At 37.5% G+C, this 19,685-nt stretch overlaps 1 protein-coding gene across 4 annotated transcripts in view; it reads left to right on the forward strand.

Moving 5' to 3' along the window:
* The window catches only part of CCDC146 (coiled-coil domain containing 146), a 70,841-nt gene that overhangs the window by 49,502 nt on the left and 1,654 nt on the right, over window positions 1-19,685 (forward strand). For all 4 annotated transcript variants that reach the window (XM_029958132.1, XM_018068084.3, XM_029958134.1 and 1 more), the window contains 10 exons: window positions 902-1,088; window positions 4,461-4,556; window positions 4,873-5,043; window positions 6,383-6,471; window positions 6,566-6,730; window positions 9,069-9,287; window positions 9,910-10,138; window positions 15,555-15,683; window positions 17,163-17,300; window positions 18,657-18,905. In XM_029958132.1, coding sequence (XP_029813992.1) covers window positions 902-1,088; window positions 4,461-4,556; window positions 4,873-5,043; window positions 6,383-6,471; window positions 6,566-6,730; window positions 9,069-9,287; window positions 9,910-10,138; window positions 15,555-15,683; window positions 17,163-17,300; window positions 18,657-18,905 — 1,672 coding nt within the window. The remainder of the gene's footprint in view (window positions 1-901; window positions 1,089-4,460; window positions 4,557-4,872; window positions 5,044-6,382; window positions 6,472-6,565; window positions 6,731-9,068; window positions 9,288-9,909; window positions 10,139-15,554; window positions 15,684-17,162; window positions 17,301-18,656; window positions 18,906-19,685) is intronic.

Consider the following 19,685-nt stretch of genomic DNA (forward strand, 5'->3'; position numbering starts at 1 on the left):
AAGCCATGTAGTATGAGTGAACAATTCCCTGTTCTCAAAAGTCTGTTTCTTTCTTCTGCTGTATTGCTTCTGTTTTCAAATTTTAGGCTGCAACCAGTGCAGACTGGAAATGATCAGGTTTAGTTTTGACTTCAGAAATATTTATATAAAAATTTGGAATCTGGTATCTGGCTTGAAGAAAAACATCCAAAAGCATAAGCATTTGATAAAATCCTGGGAGAGTGAAACTGGATTTTACCCTGAAAAGGGCAATATTGTAGAAGGTTTCTCTCTTCAGTACAGATATTTTCTTTCCTGTGTAGCCCACTAAAAGTAAACTGAAGAAGAAAAGAGTATGTCAGTATTTTCATTTTCAAATGAGGAGCATAGATGTCTGCACTCATGAACTCCTGAATTTCAGTGGGGATTGGTTACTCATCTCTTTAATATTCCCTTGAATTATGAGCTTATATATACTTGGTAAAGTAAAATAAACTATTAGGTTGATGACAAGCTTCAAATTATTCCTTCTTTGCAGAGGGACATGTATAGTTGTAATCATGGCCATATGCTCAGTAACAATGCTTTTGCCTTTAAAGTTTTGTATTGAAAGCCTGTGCCTCTTTACATTGAAATATTACCTCATAGTAAAAACTGTGTCTTCTTATATGTGCTAGTTTCCCTGGATTTTTTAGCATATTTAGAACAGACTATGAGATCCCACTGACATAATTAGGAATAATATTGGAATTGATTACATTTATAAAAATGCTACCTTTTTAGGGACTTTTTGTCAGTAGTTTGTGAGTTTATCTTGCTGCTCCACCATAATAATGAGGTACTCAAAACCCATTAAAATGGCCATGCCTATTTACATATATGTCTTGGTGAAGTTGCTAAAATTTTGTGTCTATCTCCATAGAGAAATTCTGGAAAACAATTTAAATAAATGTATCTTAGAGAACAAAAACCAACGTGATATTCTCACTCAAAAACAAACACAGAAGGAGAGAGAACTGAAAAATTTAAAAGTGTTGGAAGTACAACTGGGTGTGATTTATGAATCTGTGGAACGAGATAAGGCACAGCATAAAAGACTCAAATCAGAGGTCTGTATGAATGCATTGATCATAAAGATTCTAATTTTTCTTGTAAGAAATCTTTCATGGCAGTCCTCAAATCTCTTGACAGTCCTAGAAGAAGGAAGGGGAGAAGACTTATTTCAACTTCCTCATTTCCTCCTTGCATTAGTATTTCACTCATTCCGCTTTCTATATTTCTTTGCTCTTTTCTGTTTTACCTAAGCTTTTGACAATGGTGATTTTAAAGGAAAGTCTCATTCTGTTTGTGTACTCAAAGCATTTTCTTTCTTTTCTGCTTCCAGTTCTTTCTTAAAAATTTACTATGCCTATAAATTTTTAATATTCTCTTTCTCTCATCACTGGTTCTTCTATTCTTTCTTTCTTTTTTCTCCTATACTTGCTCTTGCTTAGTCTGAATTGTAAGTCAGTGTTACAAAATTAATCTTGTTTATTTAGGTGAATATTTTTCACGGGACTTGATGTTTCCTACTTTGACACTATCTTTGAAATTTTTCTTGGTCCATCTAAGCAATTCAGGGCAGAAAAGAGTCTTACTTACATCACTTCACTATAAAGTTTTAAAAAATAACTATCTCATATCAAAAGTCATACATACTTAGCTTTTCTATTTAAATAACTTTAATATTACTTGATAATATTTAATATTATTAAACAATATCTTTTTATCTCTCTTGAAATTCCTCCTGAATTCACTTGTATTCACCTAGTAATATAAGTTTACCTGTAAGGAGTGAGGAAAGCTCTATAACTACACAACAAAATTTTGGATTGAATTCCCTGAAATAATGTTTATAGGGCTGACTCACATTCCAGACTTTGATCTTAAAGCTTAGCTAAGAGAATCATCTTAGAGAATCTAGGAGATGGCATTTTTTCTTGTGCTCCTATTGGAGAAATATTCCTGGAGGGAGAACCACAATTGTAATGCTAAACCACATGTAATGCTAAAATCAAATTCTGTAACTCACCAACAACTGTGATCAGAGTTCACAGTCTGGGGTGAGATTGAAATCCAGCCCAGCGGAGTTCTTTCACACTGAAAGGACAAGAACATTGTATATATCTTACAAGTACCATCATCATGAGGAGTAGAGGAAAGAGAATGTCAGGATAGACAAAAGTGGAATTCTTATCAGTATTTTACTCAAGAAGTTGCAGATGCTGCCCTACTGCAAACAGGCCACAGCAATATAGTTGCTTTAGCCCATCTTCCCATGCTTGGTGTTTTCTCTGATTCCTTTCCCAGCTCTTTTAGAAGAGCAAATGTGAAATCATGGCTCCTCTGCAGCAGTCAGTTCAAAGGCAGTACTGCAGTATGGGAGAGTCAAGTGTCAACCCTGATCCTGTTTGGCTTTTGTTATGTAGAGGCAATTTTAATGTGTAAGACTTGGGAGCACACCTAGTAAAAGTTAAAAAAAAATATTTTAAGTAGATAAAATTCCTTTAACTACTTAAACCCCCATATTCACATTTATTCATTGTGATTCCAAGTGAAAAAAATCACAAGAATCAGTCGCTAGTTTAAATATGTGGTTGCAGAAGCAGCAGTATGGCAGCGTGCTTCCCCAAATTTCTCTTATTTTGAATCATAAGCTAAGTGCAAAATGACTGGTTTTTAGAACAAGGAAATTACAGGAACACTTCCTTCAAATGTGTTTTTCTTCTTAGTAAGTTGTGAAAGGTCAGCTATTGCTAAACGCCGATGTTCTGTGTGAAAGAGAACTGCAGCGCCGGCCGTCACCAGCCTGGAGCAGAACTGCTGCTCCTCTCCATGCATGCCTTTCCTTCAGTCAGGCCAATGCAGAGACAGCCAGAAGTGCCTAAATTTAGCCATGTCTTATGTGAACAAAAGTCCTTAATGGATTAAAGATGTTTATATGGGCTTTTAACTTTAACACAGCAGAAGTGGTAACTAATATAGGCTTCAAAGAAAAGCTGTTTTTGCACCCACAACAAGAGTGAAAATCACTTTCTTAGAACAAGTTTTATTGACCTTTTAGTAAACCTAAGTCAAATCAAATCTGTGAGCTGGCAGCTGCAACCAAATTAACTCCACAGTTTGACCTTTACTGTGCTCTTGTTTCTCTTTCACTTAATGCAAATGAATGTTTAATTTTACAGTGTTATCACAGAAGTTAAAATCACAAATGCAAAACATCTACTTATCAGTATTGATTTATAGTGTTTTGATCTCTAACATCTGGTTGAGATCTGAGGAAGATATCTTTGAAAATCTTCCAGATGTGTTGTTAAATGTGATTTCTTTCCCACCCATATGAATTACAGACTTGCAATTAGAATCACAGAATCATAGAATAATTTGGGTTGGAAGGGATCTTTAAAGGTCATTTATTTCAAACCCCTGCAATAAGCAGGGACACCTTCATCTAGATCAGGTTGCTCTGAGATCAGTCCAATCTGGCCTTGAATGTTTCCAGGGATGAGGCATCTGCCACCTCTCAGGACAACCTGTGCCAGTGTTTCACCACCCTCATTGTACAAAACTTCTTTCTTCCTTGTGTCTAAACTAAACCAACCCTCTTTTATTTTAAAACTATTACCCCTTGTCCTATCACAACAGGCCCTGCTAAAAAGTTTGTCCCCATCAATTACATAGGTAAAATATGCCTGCATATGCTGCGTTTATTTCTTACTTGCTTATAACCATAAAGAATTTTTAAGTGAATTTAGTCACAGTGAGGTCAATACAACCTTTTGTCTTGCGAGTTATATCGTGCAAGTAGTTGTAGTGAGATTGTTCAGGTATATTTTAGTGAGAGGTAGTTTCTAACTTATTCCTTCACATAATTTTAATATCTGATTGAATAAAGAAATTTTCCCATAATGTTTATGAAAAAATAGTACATAAATATTTGTGTTGTTAGTTTTGACCTTCTAGAGCCTAAGGAAAATCCCACTTTAATAATGAAAAGAAAAAATATGATATCCAATCTGCATAGATGTGAAATACTGACTGTACTAAAGTCAGTGGTAGATCTATTTTTTTCCTTCGGTAAGGTCGGAATTTCATTCTGAAAATCCTTCGTGAATTTAGAAGGTGACATTTTTACATAGTCTCTTTTTGTGATTATTGGTTTTTTTAATGACAGTTTAGTTGCTGAAAAACATAAGCCTTCTAAATTCATTCCTTAAACTGGGCTTTGCGAAGTTTAGTGTTCATAGTTCTTAAAAGGAAAATTTGAGAAACTTGGAGAAGTTGCTGATGAACCACACTCAATGAAGCACTCTTGGACTAGCTATTGTAATAAGAAAGAAAATTAATTTCTTAATTTGAGTAACTACAAATAGAGTCTCTGCAGTTTACATTTTCCTAATTTTTTGTTTGCATCATTCAGTGAGCTTGGTTTATTTTTCTAGGTAGAAACTAAGGCAAGAAATAATGAAGCATTATTAGAAAGACGACGAGAAGTGCAGGAGGAAATTGAAGTGATCAAGAGACGTTTGGCTGAACAGGTGCTGAGTTCTGCTTTCTCACATTTTTTCACTGTAACAGTTGGTTTTCTAACATGAGATTAAAGGAACTGCTTGAAGAAAAAATAATGGGAGTTTCTAGCTGCAGCTTTCTGATGAGAAAATGGCATAGTATTTGTTCAATTTTAAAGACCATTTGTTTGTAATTTAAAAAAAATTTTTAAAAAATATTTATGTTTTTAAATCCATGTAGTTTGTATATTTTTTTACTTTGCAGATAAGCCCAAAGTATTTTCAATTTTGGGTTTGCCAACACTGCTGCATTGATGCATAAGGAATTAAATTTAATTTTCTCTAGGCAATGATCTCAGATATGGATGCCCACATGTTAGAAGAATGCATTGCTAAAGAACGCTTGCTTTTCAAAGAGCAGGAAAAACGCAGAGATGAGTTATCCAAACTTATACATCTGACTTCTCTCAGAGCTGATGAGAGGCAACTGAAATCCAGGGATGTTCAGAAAGCCAAGGTAAAATATTATATATTTGGAAAACTTCTCAAAAGTAAAGACTGATATAGGGAGAAATTAAATTACTAGTGAGGGGAGCCTTATTTTCATTTCCCACTCTAGCTTTGAAATTCCATCAGAACACAGGAAGCTCACACAATACTGTGGTGTTTCATTGGCAATTCGTGGTGCAGTGCTGCAGTTTATTAAAATATCAGTCCACAATTTGAACAAGGTATTTGAAAAAACATTTTCTTTCAAGCCTATAGAATAAAATGAATAATTTAAAAGAAAGAGGCAGAAAAGCAGATAACCTCACCCAAGATTCTCAGAAGTACAACTCTGTGTTTTATTTTAGAAATATATGGACATCAGGAGAAAAACAGAACACTACTCATTCCAAGGAGAGGCAGAAATCTTTATTTTCCTGTTAAATTTCAAGGCATAACTAATTATATTGATTTAGAGAAAGCAAAGGGAAAGAAAAGTTTTCCTATGATTAGTCATTGTGTTTGCTGCCTGCATTTTTATTAATTTGTTTTTATTATAATATCATGTGTGTGGTGTGATGTCACACACTATTTACTAAATATGAAATTGCTATATGGGAACCAACTATTTATGTTCCAAAATGTATGTCTGTGTTCAGATAAATTAGTTAAGCCACCCTTCTAGCACCTTGGGAATCTTTGACTGCCTATAAAAATAGAATAAACAAACATGTCAGGTTTTGTACCTTCAATAAAAATCAGTCTATAAACAGATTAAAAAAAAATAAAACAGTACTAATTCAGCAACCCATCACCCACCAGCTTTCCCTAATACCAATCTCCTCCACTGGGAAGTGGGAGGGGAGAAAAGGCCTATCCATTGAATGTTAGTGGCCCAGGCCATTGAGGGCTGAACACAACTGAAATCAAAAGGTCCAGAGCCTTAGCAGAATGCACATGTAGCATCCTGCTCAATCATCAGTGATTACTTAAAAGTTAGGATTGAGTAAAAAAGAAATTTTATTTGTAAACATACAATTCTGTAATGCATATGCCAAATAATGATACAGTGATGGAATTGAGAGGCTGCTTAGTAGAAACAGCAGAACTCCAGATTCAGGGGACGAGGCATTTAAGATGCAGCATCAAATTATCTACATTAGTAACAGTCACTGTCAGCTTAATATAGATGGGAAAATGGTGCTCTTTGATGTCATTTTAATAAAAATATTTAATCATCATTAGAAAAAGTTCCTATAATTATCTGCTTTCACTGTCTTTTCCTCATCTAAGAGCTGTTCTAAGTAATTTCTTTGAAGACGTTTCTTTGACATATCTAAAGTGCTCGCTAAATTCTATTTAAATTTCAGATCCAACTCCAAAGTCTTATTAAAGAATTAAAAAGAAGGAATGTTGAATTAAAAGTCTATAAAAAGAGGAGAAGAGATATCCAAAACCAGTAAGAAAATAATAACAATACATCAAAGACATTATCCAAGTAATGTATGCATAAAATTCTAATAATTATTTTTTTACATGTGTCATTTCTTCAGACTCCAAGGATTTGCTAAAATGTGTGATTTTATCCAAATTGAAAGGGATAAATGTATACAATTGGTGCGTGGTGCTCAGTGGAAAGCAAGGGAAGCTGGAAACCGAGTAAAATTCCTAGAAAATAAAATAGAAAATTTAAGGAATACTCTTATAGCCAAGGACAGGTGAGTTTAAAGTAAGCTGTAGTTCACAATTATAGAAATGTAAGATTAGAAAACATCTTAGGAGAGAATCTAGTCTGTCTTCAATTATGCCTATATTATCCTTGATAGTTATTATTCTGATTTTTAAAACCTGATTAAAACAAAGACATTTAGCAATACCCTGACATAATCTATTCGAATTTCCTATCCCCCTAAGACTTCACAACTGGCTTGGGTATCACTGCATGGGAAGAAACACTCTTGAAGTTTGTCTGGCTACTCCCTCACTTTCCCATTCTTCAAAGGGATAAATTTTCATTGCATTTCCTTTATATCACTGTTCTTAGATCTCTTAATGTTTGCATTATCATGCTGTTCCATTCAATATGAGCGATACTGTTGTGTTCATACTTGCTGTCCTTAGAGAAAAAGAGGTCTGGCACATATGATTCCACAATGAAGTTGTGCATGGTATATTAAATGAGTCACTAGCTAGTAATGTGGCTGTTAATTATTAAATTAGAACAAATGGGGTTTCTTGGTTCAAACTCACATGGAGTTTATTAGGTAACATTTATTTCAGATAAAACAAAACGTGGTTTCAATTTCCAAGCAATCTTAGACAAAATGAAAGGTTACATTCACAACAAAGAGATGTGGCAGAATAACTGGTGTTTGTGACTCTGTTTTTCCCTAGACCATTATTTAGTGGAGATATCTTGTTGCCATCTTTTTGTAATCCTAGTGATGATATTCTGCAATATAGACAGAATTACAATGTCTTGGAAATTAATAGTTGGGCAAGTAGGGAGATAGTGAGTAGCCAGCTGTGTAAATGAAACAGGACAACAAAAACTGAGTAGTTTAAAAATAACTTGATTTTCCCAAAACTTTGTTCTTTGGTACCAAAAATTGCACAATCAGACCAAAGAATACACTAACAGTGTAATCTCTTAGTAGTTTGATTTCAAAGTCACTCTGGAGGTAGCTGTAAAAGAAGTGGAATTTCAATGATTGAAGTGATTTTGTCAAGGTGTACAAGCTGACATTTTGTGGTAAAATTTTTGAGACCTTAGCAGTTGATGAAAGAAGGGGAAAAAAGGCTAAGACAGATAAATATTGTATAGATATCACAAATATATAATTATTATAGATGGTCCTACTCAATATAGATCTAACAGATATTTTGGTCTCTACAAGCCTGGATTTAAAACTAGCAAGAGGTACTGAATTCTCAGTAATTCTCTTGCCTATGAAAAATATTTTTGATCCCAGTAACAGACTTTAGTATTGGTATCACTGACTTCACTGCAGCTTATACAATTTGGAGGACAGAGTATCGGTCCAGATAAGACAAAAAATTTTCAGAAAATATTTAAAACACATTGCATTTCTGCAATACTGTCATGCTTTCAGTCTGAAACTTGATTTACAGAAGTTTAATTCAACTCAGTAATACCCTGTGGTACTCAAAGCATTATACATGTGGGGAAAATGAACCAGAAAGCAGCTCCCTGCTCTGGATACAGAAATTCAGAAATTTAATGGTGGAGCCTAGGAGGGGAGGATATTTCATCTGCAGGTCTGTATTTCAACAGGAGACTATGTTTCTCCTTTCACTACCTCTTTTGTATGTTGATGTCAATACCTTCCCAGCAGAGATAATGCTGTGTATCCAGAAGTGATATTTCCACCGATCAAAGGCACTAACTCCAAGTTCCATGTTGTGAGCAAGTGAATGATTCACACAAAACAAGAATCTGTCTTTTAAGTGAGGAACCATCATCCAGTGACCAGCATAGGATGTTGGAAATGATGAGATCTGTTGTTTATTTTTATGTGATCTTGTCACTAACCTTCCTCTATGATTTTCTTTTTCTGTCAAATGGGTAACCTGATAACTTTCTCGTGTTAATGTTGTGATACATAATTTTATAAACAATAAAGTAGGAGAGCTTTGAGTTGCAACCACAAAAATGATTTAAATATTGTTTTTTAAATAGAAGGGCAGGATTTCTACACATTAAGACTTTTCATCACAGTTTATGCTTCTGCTCTTGAACTTTAATTCTTATGGCCCCTTGGGCTACCCAGTAGAGAATAAAAGAGCTGTAGTGCAGTGCTCCCTTTATAGCATTTTTCTTGGGCCATAATCCAATTCTTTTCAAGCTGGAAAGAGCTTGCAAAGAAAAACCATTTCAGAGAGTCTTTCTACTTCTTGTAATGCTTTTGTGAAGCAGAGTGACATAGAGGATCCTTTGTGTATTTGTGGAATAAGTTTAAGATCTGCCTTTAATTGCTGAAATTGGTTTCAAATTGAAAGGACTAAAAACATTCCCACATTTCTGTTATGTTAAAGAAAATTGCAGGAAAAGCATATGAAGATTAAAACTAATGCAAGAATAGTAGAGCAGCTCAAAAAGAATTATTGCAAAATTGCACAAGTCATTGATGAGATAAAAGAAAAGCAAAAGCATTTGAACCTTGAGAGACTGACCACGACAGTCACCCACATCAAAGAGGAAATTGCGCAGCTACACAAAAAATGTGAAAGGGCTATTCAGCAACAAGAGGAGAGGTACATATGTAAACTCGATCTAAGGTTTAATATGTGTTTAATTTTGACATTTATGAAGCAGCAGTAGTTTTCAGCTTATTGAGCAATCGTATTCAGGAATACTAAAAAGTCTGCTGCAGTTCAGTGTTTTCCTGAATAATCTGTCTCACTGCACCGTCAGTGCTGCTTTGCATTATGTGGATATTTCTCCACTGGTGACAATGCTCATTCTTCAGAACTATTTTATTCAAAAAAACATGGTTGCTTGGCTACTGAATGCCTTGAGACCTTGTAGCCTCCTGTTCTATTTGTGCATTGTGCACAGATAAGGTATAAAAATGCAGATGATCTAAATCTTTCTGATCTTCTTAATCCATTTTAAATGCTGTGGAAGGCCAGAAGACCTTAAAAATTATGTGAGAGTAATCTTTCCAAGTGTTTGTTCTCTGATTTTCACATTGTAATTATTTTGTTACTTATTTAAAATACTGCCATTATATTAAAATAATATTTGTGAAAGCTTTGTAAATTTTCCCAGATTATTACTATCTTTCAAGGTCACTGGTTGTGTTCTTGAATGGAATACACTGAATATGAGTAATTTTTTTTTAAAATTTACCTTTTCACTTTGGCCTTATTTCAGTGGTCTTCTGCTCAGAGAACGAGATGAAGAATTAGGCTTTTTACATGAAAAAATAAACAGGCAAGAGATATTGTGTAGGAATGGAGATCATAAGATGCAAGTTATGGATGAAAAGATCAGTTTTCTGAAGCTGAAGGTAGCTGAGAAAAAGAGAGAGATTGCATTATGTTTTAAAGAGCTCCCAGTGAAGAATGCCCTGAATGCAAACCTGGAGAGACTGCAGATACAGGTTGGTGGTAGAGGAACCCTTTTTTTTCCCTGTCATTCTGTATTTTAAAGCTTAGGGTGATTTCACTGAAAAAAATATCTGGATGTACAAGGTTTATTTAAAACATCAAGTTCAGTAATACACCTGTCTAGCAAAACACTGACATATGTTTTTAACTTCAGATGTGAGAGTTTCTATGCTTATGTGTAACTGGCTGATGCACTTTGTTACACGCATGCCAAATGCTTCCCGGGTATGGAATCTCAGCTAACCCTCCCCATAGCCTGAAATGTCAGTATGACTAAGCTGGAGAATGGGAGTCATGGGGCAAAAATGGGACTGTAGATAAAATTTGTTAAAACTGTATTGATGGAGTAGGTGGAGGGGTGGGAGATACACTTAGATCGTCAAATTTCTGAAATAATAACTCAATTCACACTTGACCCTGAGCCTACTCTGGAAACTCTGCAGCCTACAATGATATAATCCACATATATTTTCTGCTACACGAAAACAGTGTAAGTTTTAGTTCTAGTTACAAAATAACATTAAACAACTAACAAACTGCAGTTCTTGGGACATTCTTTCCTTGCGTTCTGAAATGGCTCATTTACTTTTGACCTTATCTGCAGATGGTAATTTTCCCCATACATACTCCATTAGTGCCTGCACAAAATCATAAATTAGGGTTTACCATTGCCTTTTAAACTTGCATCAATGGGAGCTGTGACTCAGTGTTTAATAGTGCTTGCACTATTCTCTTACTTCTGGCCTTTTGAAGAAATTGTATGCTCTGCTACAAGAATAAAACATAGTACAATACCTCATGCAAATCATACCCCAAAGAACTTTACAGGGCTCTTACAGATTTAAACTATGAACAGAGGTAGTAGGGAAGAAAAAAACAACGTAAAGGGAAAAAAAGACATTTTCAGGTAAGATTTAGAATGAGACTGAGAGTCATTGAGTCAAATACAGTAACAAACCTCTGTTCCTGTACCAATTACAAATCTGAATCCATGTTGAAATCCAATTTGGCTTCTGTTCAGTTATCACAGTTAAAGGATCTCATGATAATGATAATTTGCACGAGACATTGACTTGATGATGTAGTGAATACAGCTTTAAATCACTGGTCTTCAGCCCTCTGATGGGGTAATAGGAGCTCATTTTGGTCTGTGATTTGTCTGGTTTTCAGTGTAGATAATTATAAATGTTCAGAGACAGGCTCTGTGCACCACAGGGCTATGAAACCCTGATTTCTATCAGAGTCCCTTAGAGCTCCTCTAATGCAGACTGTAAATCTCATTTCTGAGTTCTCCTCTTTGTTTTATTTCTCCATTCTGTTGTGACCTTGTGTAGGAACCAGTCCCTAACCTTAACTGCATGTTAGGAGCCCACAAATGATGCAGATAAGTGAACAAGGTCTCTTTATTAAGGGAAAGAATTGTGTGTCTTTGCCTCCAGAGGGAAATCCTGATAACCTTATGTAGGGAGCACAATATTTCTCCAGGAGGTCTTTATGCTCAAGGCATCTACCTCTGCCCATCAATGGAATGGGAAACTTTGACTCATATAAGAAAGAAGAAATTCTTCACAGAAAGGGTGATTAGATATTGGAATGGGCTGCCCAGGGAGGTGGTGGACTCACCATCCCTGCAGGTGTTTAAGGAAAGATGACATGACAGTGCCATGGTCTACTTGACATGGTGGTGTTCAGTCATAGCTTGGACTCAATAACCTCAGAGGTTTTTCCAACCTAATTGATTTTGTGATTCTGTGATTCTCTAAAAGTCATCTACAATTTAAATAAAATTTAGACCATCTGATATGGGCAGGCTGAATCCTCTATCTGTGCTTCTTAAATTTTCTCCTTCCTTTTTCCTACCCTTCCTGTCTCCTTCAGTCTTAAGCAACATCAGATCTCCTTGAAGCAAGTGCTAGTAACATGGACTAGGTATTTCGTTACTACAAATGTAAAGAATTAAAATCAGAAATATTTACAGGCTGCAGAAACTGACCCATAATCTCAGCAGCTGGGAAGGTGAAAAGCACAGATCAGGGCTGGGTGCCAATTCAGCAAGAACAAACACTTCACCTGAGCAGCTTCATATTCCACATGAGCTGCTTAATCATCCAAGTAATGTATGTTCCGCTTGTAGACTTTTCATCAGAAGCTGCCTATTTCCACAAAAGAGTGAAACATCAGTGAATAGTTTAGCCAAAAAAACCCCTTCTCTGAAGCAAGACCAGACCTCTTCTAAACAAGTGCTAGTAACATGGACTAGGTAGGTTTCTCACTATCAATATAAAGATTTAAAAATAGAAATATTTACAGGTACTTCCTTTATCTGACTCAAAAAATGTACCTGGTGAGTTTGTAAGGTGATTTTCTCTGGGCATAAAACTATGTAACTTTTAATTGGGACTGCACATCAAGGGGCTGTTCCTGCTGCTTGAAGTGACCCATAAAAACTAATCTGCCTTCATGCATCAGTGAGAAATACTTAGCATCAACCATTAATTAGTCCAACATCTAGACCTGCTGAGCTGTCATGGTGCTGTAGATGGGACTTTCATGCCTCAGAGTTCAGCTAATGTACAAGGACTGTCAGTTTATTTGAGGCATTTGGCAACAACATTTGTCCAGGTTTTAATACAATCCCATGAAAATCTCCAGACTACATCACCACAGGCATAAAATAATGGGACTAATAGACAGATAAAGAGTTTATCTGCTACCTGCTCCTATGCCAGCATCAGATTGCCTGTCATTCTTGAGGGGGCTAAGCTGTGCTTTCAAGCCACCACTGGGAAACCTGTTTCCCCAGCAAGTTATCCCAGTTCTTCCTTAACACTGGAAAGATTTTCTTGACCTTTAGCCTGGATCTTTCTTTCTGCAGTGTAAGAATATTGATTTGTATTCTGTACATCAGGGACATGACAAGCAGACCATTCTTTTCCTTTCTGCAACATTTCTTGTTACTAGAAGTTAACCATGTTCCTCTCCCATCCTTTTGCTAGGCTACACAGCCTTGTTTCTTTCAATCAGCCCTTATAGATTTTCTTAGATCATTATTTTTCTACATTTCTTTTATTTTTGGCAATATGGTCTTTATTTGTCCTGAGGTACAGTGTGTAGTGGCTGAGAGTGAAAGGATTCATTCAGGCATCTTGCAAGTTACATTCCTGCTTATGTGTCCAGGTATGATGGCAGCTCTTCTTGACACGACAGAGATTCATCTTCACGTAAATGTATGTAACAACCAGACCCATTTTTAAAAAAGGGCATCCAACCAGTTGACCTTGATTCTGTGTTTGTACAGGCAACTTTTCCTGCCTACATGTAGCAACTTGCATTTTTTATTTAATATTTTCTTTTTAGTTCAGACCTTTTTTCAGACTAAGGTGATTTTGAATTTGAATCTTCTCCAAAAAATACTTGCAGTCTCTCTGAGCTTAACCTTATACTGCCGATGAGGTATTTACCATATATTTTCATCAAGAACCCATTTCCTTTGCTTGTTTGTGAGAATCACATATGAGACAATATTGAAGCTATATAAAAATCAAGATGTATCAATATGATACCTACTATTTGTCATCCATACACTTGTGAAATCATCATAATAGGACATCGGTCTGTTTTGACATGACTCAACACACCTCTCTTGGCTGTTATTCCTGCCCTTTTTCTTTTCTTGACACCAACAAAGGAGACTTAATGATGTGCTCCAGATTGATTCTTCAGAAAGTGAAGGCAAGTTATCTGTGGTTCCATAGCTCCTTTTCCCCTCACTTTTGAAAATAAGTCTGATATTTGCCCTTTCCTAGTGCTGCACATACCTCACCTACTGTCTTTGAGATGTCAAAAATAAGCGCTGGATGTCCACTTTTTCAGACCAGTCTAGGCATATGTTCCCTCTTGTGTGGGCATCCTTCAACCATCCCTCCTGACAGATTACAATCCAACATAGAAAAGCTGCTCTTCTAGAGCCTTTTCCTATACCCTGTATCAAATCCACTCCAAGAAAGGAAGGATTTTTTTTTCATTTTAAGACTTAGAATCTTTTAGAACTTAGATAAAGTCTTGCATCTGATCACTTCGAATTCCTATTGCATTTGAAAGCGAGCCTAGTATTTAGATTTAACATGAAACTTTTTATGGATTTTTAATGGATTTTTGGACAGTGGTTTTGTTGCAATAGTCCTTCTCTAAATTAACTATTCAGTCCTGCAAAATTTTCCTGTCCTAATCTCATTAAGGTACCACTGCCTTCAAAAAGGTATTTTCCCCTGAGTTAGTGGATGAGAAATTTGGCCCCAGATAAGAAAGATCACTGGAAGCATAGCTGCATCCTGCTGTGCTGGCCCTACTTTTGCATTCTTCTACTCTGTGTATTTTTGGACTTGAGTTTTAGTTGTTTATAATTAAAATATATCTTTCAGTACATTAGTTATGTGCTAAATCATGGTTTGCTGAGGAAATTGTTCATTACAGTCATTCAAAGTTTTTACCTACTTTTAGACAAAGTGTACAGGAATGAGCTGTGTGGTACTTTTTTACTAGAAAAATTGTTCTGGTACTGTTCCGTTGACATCTGAGAAGTCCTGTAAGTTTTCCCTTTTCTAGTTAAATATGACTTGTTAACTTCCAGGAACAAACCCCATCCCAGCAACATCTAAACATTTACTTTATATTCTGGTGACTGTTCATAACTTTGAGAGTCAGTGACCACTTATTTCCTTAATCAATCATCAGCTGCAGTGGATGGTTAACATTTATACCTGAGTAGAGTTATGTCAGTGCTAATAGCTCAAGGTTGCAGTGACAACTCACTGACAGATGGCCAGGTGCTTATCAGAGCACATGACCCCACCATTGTCAGTCTTGCAAGTCCAAACATGAAAAAATGGCCCCAGTCACTCCTTCAGCGAGGATTTACGTGGAGCCTGGATGTCCATCTAGCATATTCTGGGAAGTGTTATTCCATGGGAAGGTCTCACATCAGAAAGGTCAGGGAACACCTGCCTCTATGAGTCCCTGGGGTACCACATTGCTCAGTGTCACCGCTGAGTCACTTCAGGACATGTGCCTGGGAATTCAGTGTAGAAAACTTGGATGCCTGTAGGGATGAGACCTTCAGCACTAACCCATGGGGAAGCAGGACTTTTATTGTATTACTGAGGATAAAAAAACCGTAGCCTGAGGACCTCAGGTGGAACTCAATTTCTGTCAGACAGCAGGGTTTCCTCCATTCTGCAACTGTCACACTGCAGTTCCCTTTTAAAATAAAAATTTAAAAGGGCTCATCATTTTCTGTGTTACCCTCCCTCCTTCCCAGAACAAGGAAACTTGTCTGTTGAAGTCTATGGACCAAGGTATGGGGATGAGTTTGGTGGGAACAAATAACTATTGTGGCTTTTTGTTTCTTAGTATTCCCAGTGCAGGGAAAAGATTAAGCAGCTGGAGAAAATTTTTGATGATGCCACAAATGAAAGCAGAAGGCATGAAATGGGAGGGAAGGACCCATCTGCACCTGAACTGCTAAAAAAGATTGAACAGGTAACATCACTTCTCACATCATAAGCTACCCTGCTGTGCTTGACCGCTTTTATAAAATGCAAATTGTGTCTTTTATTTTTAAAATAAACTTTCTGTAAGAGGAATTTAAATAATTATGATTGGCTATTGTGAACTCCAGCCTAGTGTCTGCTTTTCAGGTCAACTGGATGTGGGGCATTTTGACTTCTTCCAGCAGAGGCTGGGGAGGGGGAGCTCTGTGAGGTACACCTGGCTCTACTGCATCCTCTGCTAACCAGTCCATTTGCACTATTGGCACTTCAGTGCACACCCACCTCACTAAGGAAAGCAGCAGAGGGAAATAAATGCAGAACAATAAACTGCTAACAGTTGTAAGTCTTTGGCAACTGGACGTGAGCTGTTCCACCAGGACACACGGGCTGTGAGTGGGAGGCAGACCTGCCACCCTCTTAACAGAGTCTGCCTGTGTGACACAGAATCAAACACCCCACCTTGTCAGTGCTGGGCTCTACTGCTCTGCTTCCCTGCTGAACAGGGAGCCACCAAACAGGTGGAAGCAGCAGCCAGGCCAGCCCAGGAGCTGCAGTGCTGGGGACTGCCCTGAGAGACTTCGGAGGGAAGCATTAGGTCCAATCAAAAGCCAATTTCAGAGCCCTCTATATGAGGCAGGGAAGAAGGTAAAGGAATGGAATGAGCAGACATGGCATTTTCTTATATATTTTTGTCTGTTCCATTTATAGAGACACAAAACTCCTCCCACTGTGTTTAGTGTTGGGGCGATTCACACAGGGCTGTGAAGGTGTTCGGGCAGCAGCAGCAAATTCAGAGCAGCACACACTCATGTCATGAAATCGAGTTTGTAAGGACATACCCTGAACACTGCTGCTTGTATTACATGAGCTTTTTGCCTTACTGTCCCATATTCCTTGACTGGAGGGAGCTCTGCATAGCCAAGCAGGCCACAACACAGCCTGCTCTCACCCGCCTGCACATTAAAAAGCAGGGCTTCTTGGACCCATGATAAGTTTAAACACCTATTTCAATCTCCTTGGGAATTAAAATCATTGTAGTTGTATTTGTTTTGTTAGTTTATGGAGCCCATACTTTTTTTTTTAGCATCAGGAGGAAAAAGGTGTACAAAGCAAGAACTGAAACCTTCCCATTATGGTGTGACTCAAGGAACCAGAACATTAAAAAAAAATCACTAGAAAAAACCCCCATTGCTTTCAAAAAAAGCATAACAAGGCAGTAACAATAGTGTAAGCCCTACCCCAAAAAGGGCCCTGTCTGATATAGAAGAATTGTATGACTGACAGTAACCAACTGAGCCAACTTGGGCCTGATACTTGGCAGAGAGGGTGAAAATTTTGAGAAAACTGATAGTGAAAGTGTTTGGGGTTTTTTGGTATTACTTCAGCAGCTCAAAGCAATCAAAGAACACCTTGTGCTGCACCTTCCCCTATCATTTCCTTACACCCTGTGTCCTCCTCCTTGCTGCAGCTGGAAGCAGAGCTGCTGCAAAAGGAGCAGAAGTTGATGCAGAAGGAATTTCTTTGCGAGTCCATTTCCGAAATGACGGACAGAATCCGTGCCGAGGCAGAGAATCGGAAGCAGGACATGCTGCTGTTTGCTAGAAGGGTAAGGAGTGCACTGCACACTCTGCCTGAAAACCTATACAGAATGAAATAATATCTAGGCAAGAGGTGATTCACTTGCAAATTACAAAAGTGGTTGGAAACGTTGATAGGCAAGTCATAAGCTATTCTTCAGAAATTATAAACATGCATGGTAGCAATAATATAGATAATATCAAAACCACTAGGTAAATGCACTTTCTCTCAAAAAGAAAATTGCACCATAATTGGTACCTTTCACAAAAATATAGGATTAGTTCTTTCTGAAGTAGATGCTTAGAAACTTTGTAGAATCCTCCTTTTGCACGTGTACTTAACAACAAACATGTCAAAGGCTAAAAAGATATAAAGAAAGGCCAGGTAAATTCTACTCCAACATACACTAAGATGAACTTGGTACCTGGCTCAAAGTTCCTTTGCTATCTAGGTAGGGAGAATCACACAGGAAACATAATTTTCAATAGTTATTTTTATACAATGACAGCTATTTCCTTTTAACTGCCAGTAATATTGTTTGTGAAAGACCAAAAATGCTCCCAGCTCCCAAGTTCCTAATGAAAAAGATGCAAATAGATCAGAGCTGAGGGAAAGGCAGAAAAAAAATGCTAAGTAATTAATGTAAAACAAGGCCAGCATTGATTTCTTTTGTTAGGTGTTAGGTTTGGCAGGCAGAAAGGCTTAAAACAAAACAGATTTTTATTATCAATCTTTCATTTTCCACAGACAGAGAAATATCCTGGTCATGTGTTTGTGAAATGATGGCCATGGGCTAATAAACTACTGTAACAATGGCAGCATGCCAAAAGTTACATTCACAAGTACTTTGACTCTCCCAATTCCCTATTAGTCACTTAAAGAGTATTTAAGTTTTGTTGGGTTTTTTTACATCACTCCAGTCAGACTCAAGGATTCCTGTCACATTCCTTTTCAGTTGTGTCCCTTGCGAGGATAATGCCACAACCCACGGCCCCTCTGCATTGCATTATCACTAAATTATCTTATAAGAGTTGGCCTTATTTCACCTTTATTACAAAGTTAACCATGCATAAACTCAAAGAGAACTGGGGTCCTGGGCCTTTGAGGGCAGGGGGAATATTGCTGTCCAGCTGAAAAGGGCAAGAAGCAACAACAAATGTGCTTTTCTGTGTCGCGTATTGGAGTAAATCTGACTTCTTGAGCTGCCAATTTCTGTGGTTCCAAGTGCTTACAGAAATTAAGTAATTTTCAAGTATGTTCCATACATATTTAAAACCTTGTCAAGTTGAACTTGTTTTCAGACACCTAATGCTGACCTAAGTGTCATGCCCAGTAAGTGCCTAAAAGGAAACCCTAACTACAATGCAGCTGTTTTGAATTTCAGATAAGTGAACTGCAGAGGAAGATAAAGGACAAAACCAAGGAGAGGAGGGCTCTTATTGCAGAGTTGACCATGAGGCAATCACTTGTCCTTCAACTTCAGCAGGAAATGAGAGAAAAAGAACAATTTGTAATGACTGCTTCATGGAGGATAAGTCAAGGTCTCCCCCCTCCTAAGGAAACAGAAAAGGAATGGTTGAGGATCCTAGGCAGTGACAAGACACACAAAGCAGCAGCTGAAGACAGAGCTGAAGTAAGTTTTTGTCACGCGTTGCAATTCGGTGTTCAGCCCCATCCCTTCACTACTCTTAACTGTTCTTTCCAAAAGAGCTGTGCTGGCTCCATGTGGAGCTGCTCACCGGCAAACATGGAGCTCCAGGAGCTGGTGCAGATCATGGTACAGACAGAGACAACTCCTAAAGTGTGTTTGTGGAGCTTTAGTCTGGCAACACCGCTTAGAGCAGGTTATTCAGTCTTTAGGAGATCATATACTAAAAATGTCACCTTGGATTATTAAAGTAGTTTGTGTGACCATGTTGTGGCTGATGGGTGAGGCAGCCATCAGTGGAATACTGCTTTCCACTGGATTTCAAGGTAAAGCTGCAAAAGGTGGGGTGTGGTATTCAGGAGAAATAAGTTTAGCATCTCCCACATAACGGATGCAATGAGCATCAGATCAGAAGCAGCAAGAAATCAGATTGCTCGGCAAGACACTGAGGATAGGCAGGGCAGCACATCAAATAGTGCTTCAAACCCTACCCTGCTGGATGCTGCCTCTGTCCTTCAGACAGTCAGTGATCCCAGAGCAGAGAGCTCCTACAGAATAATAATGGTTTAGAATAAGAATCTTCTCTGTCATTGACCCTTCTCCTCACGCTGTGACTCAGTTTCCTTTCAGTGCTGTGCATAAAAGCTCACTGCAGTAACTGTATTCAGGAACAGAATTGTTCCCGAGATGTTCTGTCTACAATTATTATGGCTTTTAAAAGTTCCTCTAATCTGTTTTCTTCACAAATAATGAAAGCATGACAGG

Source organism: Manacus vitellinus, unplaced genomic scaffold (assembly GCF_001715985.3).
Source record: "Manacus vitellinus isolate BGI_N305 unplaced genomic scaffold, ASM171598v3 scaffold_13_pilon, whole genome shotgun sequence".
NCBI lineage: Eukaryota > Metazoa > Chordata > Aves > Passeriformes > Pipridae > Manacus > Manacus vitellinus.